This window comes from Rissa tridactyla, chromosome 4 (assembly GCF_028500815.1).
Source record: "Rissa tridactyla isolate bRisTri1 chromosome 4, bRisTri1.patW.cur.20221130, whole genome shotgun sequence".
NCBI classification, from domain to species: domain Eukaryota; kingdom Metazoa; phylum Chordata; class Aves; order Charadriiformes; family Laridae; genus Rissa; species Rissa tridactyla.
Genome location: NC_071469.1, coordinates 37,179,614 through 37,194,086, shown reverse-complemented (window position 1 = coordinate 37,194,086; position 14,473 = coordinate 37,179,614). Strand labels below are relative to the sequence as shown.

At 34.8% G+C, this 14,473-nt stretch overlaps 1 protein-coding gene across 3 annotated transcripts in view; it reads right to left on the bottom strand.

Annotated features, from left to right (window-relative positions):
* CDIN1 (CDAN1 interacting nuclease 1) overlaps positions 1 to 14,473 on the bottom strand; it is a 130,508-nt gene that overhangs the window by 62,779 nt on the left and 53,256 nt on the right. For all 3 annotated transcript variants that reach the window (XM_054198613.1, XM_054198615.1, XM_054198616.1), the window contains 4 exons: positions 14,286 to 14,335; positions 11,351 to 11,418; positions 6,117 to 6,182; positions 3,157 to 3,262 (listed from right to left, as the gene is read on the bottom strand). In XM_054198613.1, the coding sequence (XP_054054588.1) occupies positions 3,157 to 3,262; positions 6,117 to 6,182; positions 11,351 to 11,418; positions 14,286 to 14,335 (290 nt within the window). The remainder of the gene's footprint in view (positions 1 to 3,156; positions 3,263 to 6,116; positions 6,183 to 11,350; positions 11,419 to 14,285; positions 14,336 to 14,473) is intronic.

The following is a 14,473-nucleotide window of genomic DNA, read 5'->3' as shown; positions in this document are numbered from 1 at the left end:
TAATTTGAAGATGAGGTTGCAGTGCAGCACTGCAACTGAAAATTGCTTAACAATACCATTGATGTATGAGCCATAAAAAACCTTGCTAAGCTGTCCCTGCAGAACTCAGAGTAATAAAAAGGTGTTCTTTTGCACTGAGGTGAACAGACATGGTTGACTGCATCTAGGGAGCTGTTCTGTTAAATGAGAAAGTGCCATTTCTTTCCTGTCAGTACAGACCAATTTAAGACACTCACAGATTTAGTTAGCACAGAATACAGGATTTAATGAAATACACACATAACAGCAAACAAACCGCAGCTATGTTCAAAGCTTTCAGTCAGATTGTGTGCAGAATTAAACTTATACCTGTGACAGATGTGGGAAAAAAAACGAGAAGCTTTTCCAGTCTCTCTCCTACTTTTCTGAGAAACAATAAAAAAGCTTAACAGAAAAGGTCTAAAACCTCTCACCTTCATTCCTTTCGAAGTATCTAGACATGTATTTCTATCCACATCTAAGAGGTGATGTTACAGTGTTTCTTCTCCAATTTCATTTCGGCTTTAAGTTCAACCAACAGATCAGGTTTACAAAACCCTAAACTATCAGCTGAGTGTCACGATATCGCTATTGTGAACTGATGCGTCTTCTCCTCCAAGAGGAAAGGAGACACACAGATGCAGTGAATTTACTGGGAAACTGGTTCTCACTTGAGAGATCCTTGCATAGGCTGACTGAACATTAGAAAATTGATTCACAGTTTGTGCAGCCACACCTGTGTCCTTTCATATAAATAGTTTCAGAGAGCAATGAAAGTTAACTGGCTAACCTAAACGCAACCTAATCTGTCAACAAGTGTTCATTAACCCAACTGTCGTATTAGAAGAAGCTTCAGTAACTCAGAATTCATTTCAGAAGATGTTGTGATACTATCAGTTTGTCCAAGCAGTACCAAAGCTAAAACTAAAGGGATTTGTTCTTTAAAAAAACCCCACAGAAATCTGCTTGATTTCCATAGTTAGCTTATCACTAAATTCTGGATTTAGGGAGTAACAAATCTCAATAAGGAGATTTCTAGTTTCCTTTACATTAATGTAAAGTCACTATATTTAAGAATCACCTATTTTTGTAGTTGTTTTCAATATTAACAGCTATAGCAGAAAATCTAGCAACATCTCGAAGCTACTTCCAAAACAATGTTATTGATTCACATATCAATTCAGACTAGCTTTTGAAACATTAAAGGTACTTGAGTGAGAGATGTTATTCCATTTTTGAAGTTGCAATATTAATTAGTACATGATAAAATTAAAATGAAGTTAGCTATATCTTGGTTTCCTGATAAAAACATAAGAGAAGTTTCTTTCAGAGATGTCAGATTCAAATAGTGCACACTATTCTCAAATGTTTTACACATTTTATAGCTCAAACCAAAATGTGGATAGTCATTCAGTTCAGCACAAAAAAAGGCAGAAACTACAACTTCAACTTTGCAATGGCAATTCTACTGCAAACAACAAATGGATCAGTGCCTTCATCCTACTTGTCTACTCAACTTTCACCTCATCTCAACTTAGTATCTTTATGCTCACGTTATCTATTTAAAATTCACTTCTTGGAGCTGCTTTTCTCTGATACCATCATGGATCCCTTCAAACGCATCCTTTCTCCTCAGAAAATATTCCAGATGGTACATTTAATGGCCTTCTTCCAGCCTGAGATGCTCTATCTCTTCTTATTTACACTGACGTGCAAGTCCAGCACCATTCGCATCAGTATCTTTCCTACCATTCTCACCATTTGCCTAGATATTGTACATACTTAAATTTCTCTCTAAATCTTCTATTCTGGTTATAAGTTTCACAAATTCTTTTCTACAAATCTCCTGTAGCAGAGTATCTTCATCCAAAAACCAACAGTCTTCCTGAGGTTCCCATTACCTCGATTCAATTTTTCCAAGTCACTGCTTTCTGGGACTGTCAAATAAGAGCAAGTCCTTCTCATGTCAATCAAGAAAGTTGCTGCAGAGCATAATTCTGAACTCTGATGATGTTATTCTCCAGATTTGGTCTCCCTTTGTCTGCTGCCTCCTATAGAATCTGCTTTTAAGGTATTTCCCAACTTCAGGCTAGCTATTTTCACCTTGGCATTTCTCATCTTTAGTTCAAATACTAATGGTCACCAGACTAGCCTCTGATGTTGGCACACATTGTCTATTTGTTGCATGTTCACTCATGTGCCATCTTCTTTGTGCCATCTTCTCCACTATCCCTCAGATTTCATTGATGCACTGTTGTGAAAACTAGGCAGACTTCTAAATTTATGCTTTTAAAAATCCTTTATTAAAACTTTCATTTATCTCACTTACTTACTACCTTGCCTTGCTTAGGGTTCTACCACATAAAAAAATGGAACTGAAATTAAAGCACCTTGTTTAGGATTTTTTTTGGAAGAAAAATCCTCGAGTAAGGAGCCTTCTATTACCACGGAAAGATATATAAATATGTAAAATAATGACTTTTATAGGAATAAAGCAGAACTATCTAACCATCTTTACAAGAAAAGATATTTATACCAATACCATCAACACGTTAAAAAAAAAAATCTGTCTGGCATAACTCATTTCCCTCCTTATGTTCCTGCAAATACTTACTACATTTTTTAGCTTGAAGATAGCCATTATTACCGTTTAAAATGTAGATAACATAAAAAAAAAAAATACTTTATTAAAAAACCCCAGTGAAACAATATTGTCCTAGATACAATGACAATAAGCAATAAAGTTCTTTACACACAAAGTCCACTTGCTTTGTGAAGACTTTTTAACAAATTTGGCACCTTCCAGGTGTTACAAAATGTTACAGCAAAATCTTCCTTCAAAGTCAGGTACTAAAAAAATTGACATATAACTTCTGTACCAAAGTAACTTATTCTGTCATTTAGCATCATTGTAAAATCACCATATGTATCTGCTGCATGTTATCAATTATGATGTGAATTTTTCACAAATATTTCATCATTCAATTTGACATACTAATTAATGACATTAAAAATGCCAGATTAGTAAGATGTATTTTGTTCACGTGGCTTAATACAAAAGTCACTAGTGTTTCTTCCAGTAACTTCTTTTAAAAATACAGTCCTATTTATCTCTAAGGAAAAATAACAGAAATGTACCTGTTCCAGTAGCTCCAAAACTGGTCCTGTAAGTAGGCTTGGTGGCTACTTTCATCACCGAATGAGGCTTTGCTTTCAATCCAGTGAATTATGTGTCCTTCAACAGCTAGGGTGACAGCAGAAAATAAAGTGAACTCTGAAAATCAAACTCAGCCTGCAAGAATGTGTTTGGGAATATCCTATTTACCCCACAATCTACCACATAATTCATGCTTGCAACAGAGCTACATATTTGTAAAAATATCTTGCAAATATGCACATAGGACATTGTTTTTTAAAAGTACCAGAAAATACTTTCATGGATAATTATATCAAACTCAGTTGAATTACACTCTCTTCTAGGTATCTGCATGTATTGTAACACAAACAGAATATAAAGAAAAAGAGACTAGATAAGGTGCAATTGCATCCTACCTTCACTCTTACTTTGCTGGAAAGGAATTGTCGGGTAAGGAATTGAAAACTTCTGGTGAATAACAAGAACAGTTAACTAAGCTGCTAAAACCAGAAACTTCTCACCAATCCAGAGCAGAAAGTTTGAGAATGGCAAGAAAGTTTATCATAGATATATATCTGCTTCCTTACTTTTGCAAAATCAGTAACGCTTCACCAGAGAGAAGTTAGGAATAAGAAGGCTTATGTGAAAGATGTGATTTTGAATTTCTGTTTCTTTCAATGCCGTGGGAATTGCTTTGGTTCATGTCTTTCCTCATTTTTTCAGGAATGAATTTCTAATATGAATAAAATTATCTTTTTTTGGTTGAAGAAAAGTCCTCTCTGAAGTTGGCAACCTAATTTTGCAGGAGAAATAACGAGAATCACTCTAAAAGATCATTCTTCCTCCTAAAAAGCAACGTGGGGTAAAGACCTGATTATTGTGGTCTTTAAAAATGTTACCTTTATTTTGAGTTCCCTATGATACCCACAGCCATGGTGTCTTAGCCTAAGTTTGACCTGGGATGAGGTACTCAAACGGCATGCAGACCCAGAAACACAATACAGAAAGGTTAGAAGAGGCTATGGCAGCACATGATTGACCACAGACTGCATAATTACTTGGGAAATCTGGGTAAACAACTCATGAAATCACCACATCAAGCTCTATATGCCACCACTACCCCGCTATCAGTAACCAAGTTAGTTTGTGTAGGCCTATACTACTACATCCTCCCGGCACCACCGCCACCTTTAGACCCCAGGAGATAAAATAGCTGAGGCATAAACTGTATAGTCAGTTGAGAAGCAATTTCTAAGAAACACTTGACTTTCCTAGCTATGGACTGAGTCACGAAGAGAATGCAAGGACTGCCATACATTAGTTCAGATGGGACAGCAGGTAGAAAATTATTTCCTGCCAATCTCAAGTGACTGAAATAATATGAAGAAAGTAATGCACTATCACTATTCAGATTTTGAGAGACAAATCCATGCAAGCAAATTAATGGCTATTTTTAACCTTCTTTCTAATAGGGTAATATTACAAACTCGGGAATTGTTTTGGCTGTTTCCCAGTTTCCCTTCTCAAGCATTAAAAAAATTAGCTCCATCTAGTTGCTTTCCTTTTTTTCTACAGGTGACCCTGACAACCAGATGACCACCAGAGGTCCCTTCCAGCCTCAGCCGTTCTGTGATTCTGTAATTTCACAATCTCCCCTGCTAACTTTAAACTTGATAAAAAACAAGTGTTCCCTCACCCCCTCAAGTCCTTAGTAGCTTCCTGAGACCCTCCACAAATGAGAGATACGGAAATGAAGGAGTAGAAATTAATTGAAAACTCTCCAAATATGGCTTGACAAGAGTGAATTGCAGATCTCAAGGATGCCAAATCTCACTGTTTCAAATCTGGAGTGGTTCGGTTACAAAGGTATTTTTATTTTGTACATATAACCTCTTATTAACACCACTACCATTTTTCTTCTTAGGAAACGTGATTAGGAATACAAACATCATTGAGCTAAGGGAAGTCTTTAAAAACTTTTCAGAAGACTCTCACATACATAGCTGTCTATCTGTTGGATAACAGGTTATTGTGCTGAAAGATGGTATCTCAAGCACTTCTCAGTAGTGAGACATTTCACAGTAGACACTCAAGTCCTCATACCAGTGTACAAATCAGTTATCTCGGTAAGAATTCCAACTGGTGTCAATATGAAGAACAAAAAACTAGTCATGTATATGACTTTCACACAGTGCTTTCAGCCTTATTTTCTCTGACAGACACAACAGTAGGCATCTGCATAGACAAGTGCTGCATTCTATGGAGGTGAAGCAGAAGTCTTTTGTCATGAAAGTCAATTTAGAAAAACTGATTAATAATCCTTTACACTTGGGCAACATGGATTTTTTTCTTCCATGGCCCAGCCACTAGGTCATCCGATTACCTTCTTGCAGGACCTCAAGACCAGAAACTGCAGATGAACTCTGACATGACCCTTTACACCTACTTTTATTCTTTCTTGCTTCTTGCTATGCAGGCTTTTAAAAAACAATAGAGAACTGCAGAGTTGTGTTTAAAGGCAAAATGATGGCAAAAGAATAACTACACAATGACAAACCTTTATGCAATGACTTATAGGTGTAATGGTAATGCTCTTAAGACTACCTTGGTCTGACTGGCTCTAGAAGTTTAAGGCTATTAAAGGTATTTCAGAGTTCAGTTCATAAAGACAGTGGGCAGAGCAGGCTAGAGGGAGTAAGGATCTGGTGATTCTTCTTGTTGCTTATTTTTCTTTTTGTGATAATGAGACAAAAACATGCAAAGACCAAAGAGGAAACATTGGGTAATACTACTTATGATCACACATCTCTGACCCAAACTAGAAGTTCTTAAAATTACTGTGTAACTACTGAAAAAAGAGACTGATTTGTATTATCCTATACTCCACTTAAGTAGCCATAATATTTTAGCATGAACACTTCTACACAAAATAAAATAATAAAAATTATTTTAAAAGACTTACCTACTGGCACTTCTAAAATAAAGTCTGGTGTTTTGTCATAACCCTTTGCACGAAGCTGATCTTCAGCTATACACAGAGAATAAGAACTATTGTTTATAAAACTATTCTATTAAGTAGACAGCAGTATAATTAATTTTATTTTAAATAAGAGTGCAAGAATTACTAATGCAGTCATACATATCTTTCTTATGCATGCAATGCTGTGTCAGATTAAATGAACCTTTGTAGAAAACCTGAAGCATGGATATAAAAATGCTTCTTTGTCATCCTTGCATTTTTATGTCTTCATTACAAACATCATTAATTCAAGCTGTCATACAGTATTTTATAACCCCCAAATATTCAAAATAAAGAGGTATATTCACTGATTGAAAGAAGAGTCTCCTCACATTAGGAAGCTGTTAAGATTAATCCTACTGCCACCACCAGAAATGTAGATATACTGTAGCTGCCTTCTTGGTTTTATTTTAATGTTAGCATATAGTTGTTATAAAAAGAACAAGAAAATCCTTCTCTTCCAGAAATTTATTAAAGGAGAGAGAAGCCACAATTTTAGTTTCTCTTGCATCCTGCATTCTATAGAATGTATCCACTTTCAGAACAAAGATTTAGAAATTCTGTTAACATTAACTATACAACTATATTGCTTACAAATATTAGAGCTGAATATTTCAAGAAACAATAATGAGTGAGCAAAATAAAGTGACAATAGACAAAAGATGCTTCCTTTAACAAAAAAGAAAAAAAAGAAAAAACAGAAAAGGCAAGCCCAAGCAAGCCCTTAACATTTTCTAAACTATTGTCCTTGATTTCTGATACCATTACATTGGTATTTCTGAAACACCATTTCTCCATTAGAATTTGGAGTGACCTGGTCATTCAATTCCAGGCACGGCTTTCTGTCTTCACCCAAGCTCAACTAATGGCCCTACCTAGTAACAAGTAAGGCTGTGTAGCCCCTTAACACCTACTGGGCTGTTGACATTGTCATGCATCCCATTCGCCTTTCTACATCACCTTTGATTAAAATTAATGGTCCATTCTCACTGTTGGGTAGCTTATTTCCAATCCATTTATCAGGTTAGGACAGTAGTTTCATGGCCCATGTTCAGAACTCAGTTTTAGAATACTTTCTGCATATCTTGAAAGGTCAGCAGTTTGAGTCCAAGCAACATTTTAATGACAAGAAAAACATACACTCCTAGAAATCAAAATATTTTAAAAGTGCCTAAAGCAAACTTCCCTCCTCTTTCTCATTGAAGAATATAAGTCCGAAGTATTTTTCTTATATAGTGAACTCATACTGAAAGTGGGACAGGAGTAATTTTGGAAAGTTGTACATTCACTTAAGTATAAACTGCAATAGCTGTTTATTCTTTTTGATAGCTGTAGTATTTCTTCTGAAATTTGAGAGTATTTCTGCACTGTAAGCACACTATATTGTAAATACAAGCCTTTGCAATGCAGCACTTCCATTGTATCACCCGATCAACTATTCAACTCTTCTAGGATTTGGAGACAGACTTGATTGTTGGCTTTTTTTTTTTTCAAACTTAGATTGTCAGGTATATGGATAAAAGATGTTAAGATTAACAAGGTTCTAATTTAACAGAACCTTTGAATAGAGAGTTTTATGCCATAACATTAAAATGAATTAATGTTCTATATAATCTCTTAATCATGATAAAATAAAAAAAAATCCAGTTTTATCCAACTTTATTTAACTGTAACCCGCTCTTAATTGTTTAAAACATTTTAGAAAAGACAACAAAGCTGAAATTTTCATATTTAAGAACACAAAAATAGCAATAGAAAGTTCAGTCTTTTCTTTCACATCTAACAAATGCTAGTATCACAAATTCAGGGAAATGTACCTAAAAAAATTCCAACGAAAACCAGGACAGATGTAAAGATGTAAAAACATTTCCTGATAGGTCAACTTGGCAGGTCTCTGAATTGGAGTTTGCATCAGCATTACTTTTAATATTCTTCAGCAGACTCTTTTTTTCAAGGATGCCTGATTACTTTTAAAATCATTTGATACTAATGCATGGCTTGAAAAAGAATCTTAGAATCATAGAATTGCCTGGGTTGGAACATGTTTTTTGTTTTAAATCTGTTTCTGAATGTTTTCACTTGCTTTCTCCTAACATTTTATATTGTGATAAATGTTGGCAAATATGTTAAAACCCACGTTTATTATTGATGTGAGTTGTCTATTATGTGCAGGGACATAATTAAATATTGCTATTTCTTCATGTATTTTGAAGCTTTATAACTTTGGAAAAAACAATATTACAGAAATTCCCCACAATCACCATAAACTACTATTTTTTTTAAACCAAAACCCCACCAAAAGGAAAGAAGGTCTAGCTTTTCAGACCAGGTACGTTTCAGATTGATCCAGAAGCTACAGAGGTAGCATTCTGCACCTTAAAAGATCTTTTAGCTCTGGCATGGATTAAGAGAATAATTTAACAAGTGCTTGAAAGCTAGCCCACAGCAGCTTTCCCAGTTACATTTATGCATCCTCAGATTTGAAAATTATATTGAAACGGCCCTGAGAAGCAGTCTGTCTACAGATTCCCCATTCATTTAGATTTCCAACAAAACTGCAGCTTCATCTTTACCATAACTTCACACTCAATCATAACCATTTAACACATCATTGTTCTTATACTAGCCTCTGGATATAACAAAGAAACCAAACAGTCTTCTGTTGGTGCATGAATGAGCAGCAACAGCAACTGCAAATTTAAGATTACAGCAGAAAACACCGATCAGATGTCATGATTTATATCCAGGCTACTACTGAGGGACATCATGGTGGGAACAAAAGGAGGAGAAGATTCCAGACGAAGGTCAGTACTTTCCCATTATAGCTAAGAGCTTTCCAAATATATTCACGGCAAAGATATAAAAAATTAAAGATCCTATACAGAACATAGAATTTCCTGTCATTTCAGTATGGCAAGTGAAGCTGTTAGGCTGTTTTGAGAAAATGCTTCCATTGATCACTAACAGCTCCAGGTAAAGTGATAAAGACTTGAGAGCTGTTTTTTTTGCTGAAGAGAGGACTTGGCATATGATGTGTTTCTCATGAACAGTGGATTAATAAAACGTAAGCCCCATTAGTTTGTATAGGTTTCCAGTCAATTTCTGGGTGAATCTGAAGGTGTTACTACTGATCTGTAGGCTTTGAAAGCTAACTGCGCTACAAACAGAGAAATTATGTGCCAGACCTGAAAAGCTGTTTCATACTCCAAGAATATACTGGGGCAATTTATACTCCCGGTGTCCTTCGACTGTGTTTTCTTCTCCTGTAATAGACTCTCTGTTGCCCAGGTGAACGTAGCTGATACAAAAACCTTACTATTCTTGAAGAACAGTACACTGGAATAGTACACTAACATGAAAGTGCAAGAATTCTGTTTCTTTAACACATGTCAAAAAGTAATGGAATTGTGAGTACAGCAATCTATGTCATAAGCCATCTTCAAAACTGGAATGCAGTCTTACTCATAGCCTAACAAAGTTCAAATTTGTTGACCTATAGGAAATGCTGTCACCTTTTCTGTTTTCCTGAGGTTTTCTTCAAGCAGTTTTGGAACTAATTTTTCAGAAAGAAAAGATTTTATTGTAAGGGGCTCAGTAGGGTTCTTCTTGTAGATACTTAGGAAAAGCTTTTTTTTTTTTTTTTTTTTAAAATCACACCTAGAACGTTAGAGACACTGAATAAATACAATCACTTAACATACCTTAAATCATGACTGAACAATACTTCAGTATACATATAATGTAAACAATAAATTAAGCTACCTCATCTATATCTTTATATTCTAATGAGTTAACCCATTCTAGATATTTTGATTTGACAGCACAGATTCCTTAGAGCTTATTTCTAAAGACAAAATTGATGCTTATCCAAGGTCATGAAACATTAAAATTTAAATCTGATTTGTGTACTACACAGGCTTGCACAAGCCAAATAAAATGATAATCGTTGGGTTGAGGATCCATTAGTGAGTCATCTAGTCCATTCCCTTGTATCGTGACAGGATTGATTTCATTACCAGCTTTGATGGATGAGTGTCAAGCCTAGCCTTGAATTTTTCATTGAAGGTGATTCCATAACCTTCCCTGGCAGCTTGTTTTATACTTATTGTTCCTAGAACTGTTTAGTATTTTAACTCAACATCAGCTCTGCAATTACAGTTTAAGCTTACTACCTGTATCTCTGGCTCTTATAGCCAAGTAGGAAAAACTACCTCCTCACATTGTCATAGTATCATTTGCAAGTTTGCATGCAATAGTTATTCCTGCCTTTTTTTCATTCGCCTCCAAAATAAAAGAGCACGCTAACTGTGTTCCTTAAAATCACATGGAAAAATCTTTTAAAAACCTTAATGCTCTTTCTAATTTCTTAAATTTATTTAAGGTTTCAAAAATCTTAACCTGAATCTAGCTTTAGGAGAGATCACTGTTTCTGGTAAAACTGGTAAAATTTCCCTGATCACACAAATATAGCACAACACTCAACCATTAACAAAAGACAGCATTTCACTTTGTTATTGTCTCATCACGTAAGGAATCCAAGATTTAAGAAGTCATTGTTAAGTTTATCACAATAAAAGAAATGATGCTTTAAACACTAATCATTGTTTTAACGGCACTCATACATGAGAAACGTAATACAGGCTAAGAGAAAAAAAATGAAAATATCTTCCTAACTAATTAATCCTTAAAATAACTTTAAATATAGGGATTGTGGAAAGAGTGCTTGCATCGGTTGGGAGGCAGGGGGCAAAAATTCAGCAGAAACTGCACAGAAAGCTAAATGAGTGAATCCTCTAGCAGTTCTTTAATACATAAAGCATTTTGAAGCTAATATTTCTTATGCTTCCTCCTAAGTCTCATAAGGCCTAGATTATGGCTAATATCTCATGACACCAAAAGTAATACTGCAGCAGATATTAAAGCATTTTTTTCAGCTACTTATTCTATAAAATATTAATTGCAAGCCTGTGCATGTGCTGTATATATAGGGTATTAGGTAACAGTTCCTGCTCCGTTCTAAATCAATATAAGATAACATGTACAGCATCAATCATTTTTTACTCTTCCTCTACTACCTAATACAAAGAGTGTTGAGGCTTATTTTTTTCTTAAGTAAACAGTCACTGGAATCTTTGAAGTTAAAGATTCACTGGCTGGTCTCTACTAGAGATTCTTACCTATGAAAGAGAGATTTTTTTCCAAAAGCATTTCTCGCAGCAAGACTTCATGCTCATGCCCAATAGCACTGATAGCTTTAGGTTAAGAAATGGAAGATTACTCTGGAAAAGAACCAACTTCAGAAAAACATCATAGTTAAAGGAATTCATGATAAAATGTATTGGCCTCCACCTGCATTTCAGAAGTGAACAGAGATTTGAAATCTAAGTTTTGGAATTCCTTATAGGGATTTTCAGAGGCATTTAGCACTTCGTGAAAATCAGACTACTGTATCATCAGCACACATTTTACAAAATTAAGACCCGTTAGATCGTATCTATTCAGTATAAATAAGGGTAATACTACCATTTTTGCTTTATTTCCCCTCCAAATTTAAAAGAAAGTGTGAGCTTAAAATGTGTCACTAAATACTTTGTATGTTACTCTTTACTGACTAGTGTATCAATTCTCAAATTCAGCAAAGAATGAAATAAGCTGTTTTTTTCTTTATATTCTTAAATTGATAGGCACTACATTAATCTGAAACATCTTACTGTAACAAAACATCCTTTTAATTGATTTTTCAGAAGCATGAACTAATGTCAGAGAAGTATGAAATAATATTTTATAGTGAAGTCCTTTTCACTTCACTGACAGCCTGTTGATCCAATGTGCTATTCTTAGCAATATGTAAAAAAAGTCACCAGATCAAATATTTTTAATGTATCCTCTTGGAGGTCAAAGTTCTATTCTGGAAGCTTTTAAGAAGAATCTTATGGAACATCATGATAAAGGATCTTACATTAAAAACAGCTAAATTCCTAATCCTGTTTAGAATAACTTCTGAATAGTTAAACTACAGATCACCTTACCATTAGAATTAATTACTTAATTTATATTAATGATTTATGCTGAAAAGCAAAAAAACTAATCATATGGAATCATTTCATATACAAATATATACAGTTCTTATCAATTGAAAATATATATTATGTTAAACTTTACTAGCAGTTACAGAATAAGAGGGGCAAATGAAAAAGCAAAAATGTAAGAAAAATACTGCAAACAGAATTTATAATGCACCATAAGCAGAAACACTTAGACTTAGTCTATAATAATACCTGTTATTGATGTATGGCAATGACCATGGGGCAAAACTTGTAAATAACCTCACAAGCCATTTTCTACTCATGCAATCTAGCAGCCTAGTTTCCCGTAAGCATCTGAACTATTACTGAAAAATAGCCTCTTGGCATTTACAAAGAGGTTGACTTCATACTTTAGTCCATGCATATACAATTAGATAGTTATATTTAAAATCAATATGCAATCCTTCAAAAGACATTATGCTTTTAAAACCTTAACTTTAAATTGATTTTTAACTATTTTATGCACCTCAAAATTAACATCTAATTCAGCAACATACTTGCAGATAATGCACTCGCACAGCTTAGCATTAAACTTTTCTGCACCAAAATGGAATTGAAAAACTCCTCATTATTCTCACTGATGTCACTGTGTATTCAATAACTTCACTTGAACCAGAATCTGAGGAGGATAGAAAAGACCTTTTCAGACTGCAGGCAAATTACTCTTAAAAACTGTTCGTAATTCTACATATGTGCTATTATTACTTTTAAACATGACACTTTCAAAAGTCTATAGCCAGATCATTCATCAACAAAACATTAATTTTAGAATTCTGGATATAAAAATCAGTGATCAACAACCTTTTAAAAAGTGTAACTTATTAGATTAATCCACTTTCAGAGAGCTGTGTTTAATGCTGAAGACAGTATCACTGAATGCTTAAAATTATGATTAAAACCACGAAATACAAATGCAGTAAGAACTCTATCATGCTGCTGTTAAATGTAATGTGAGCAGGACTAAGTCTGCAGTAGACACCAGTGTCCTGGTTTGAGGTATTTCTAGTGGAAAGAACACCTTTTCAAGAGGTGACCACCACACGTATCAAAACTACAAGTGTTGTTTTTCATGCACAACTAAACATCACTGTAGCTTTCTTATCCTGCAACTGCACAGTGAAACCAAGATCTTCCCCCATACTGCACGCATAGATTTCTGCAAGGATTCTCTAGTGCTTGGGAGGGAATTGCCTTGCTGGCCTGCTCAGTGATAGCAGGCCATGATTTTGAAATTTTTTCTTTGATAGCAGACTGAAAAAGAAGAGCTGCTCATTCAGGACTTTATGAAAACAGATTTAGGGTTGTGGAGATCATTCCTAACAAATTATAATCTTAGTCTGGAATACTCAGTACTGTGCAGAGTTCCCCCAGTATTCTCACTGGATACTGAGGGTCTCTAATTAACCATTTCAACACTACAAAAAATAAAATCCCCTAAAATTCAAGCTACATAGGGCTTTTTTTCCTACAGCTAGCTTAATTTCCTTTAAGAAGAAGAGAAAGTAAAAGAACTGCACTGGAATGTCAGATATGAGTTTAAAAGTACTAACCAGTCAATCACACCTGAATTACGCTTGAAAATATTCAAATTAAAACTCATATTTATAACAAAGCAATGCCATAATGTTGAACACTATCCATGCAACTTACTAATTTAATCACAGAATAGTTGAGATGAGAAGGTATCTCCTGAGATCACCTAGTCCAACTCCACTGCTCAAAGCATGGTCAACTAGTCTTAATAGAAAACCGGACATGCATTTCAACTAATCAAAACCAAAGAGGTTCAATCAGGCATATGAACGTGTAGCCACCAAACTGACAACTTCCCGTGGTCCATCTGATTTTCGTTAAACAGTATAGGAGAAAGCTCTGCAGTGACCCTCTAGCTGATTGAATGTAAAACAGAGGAGTATGAAACGTGTTTTGTGAAGCAGAACTTTATGTCAGGTTAAAGCTAGACACATCTCTTCCACACAGTCTAAGCTCGTCAATTGTGCACCTAAAATTTTATGGGAAAGGATACTGTTTGATGCAGTCCACCAGTGGTCCATAACAACAGTCATTCACAGTACACTGCAGACAAATAAGAGAAGTAGTATAGTGATGGGCAACTACAAAACCATTAAACAGTATGTTAAAACCAGTAATTACTTTTCTTCAAAAAGGCTATCAGATGCTGTTCAGATTTAATCAGAGAAAACAAAAACTGCA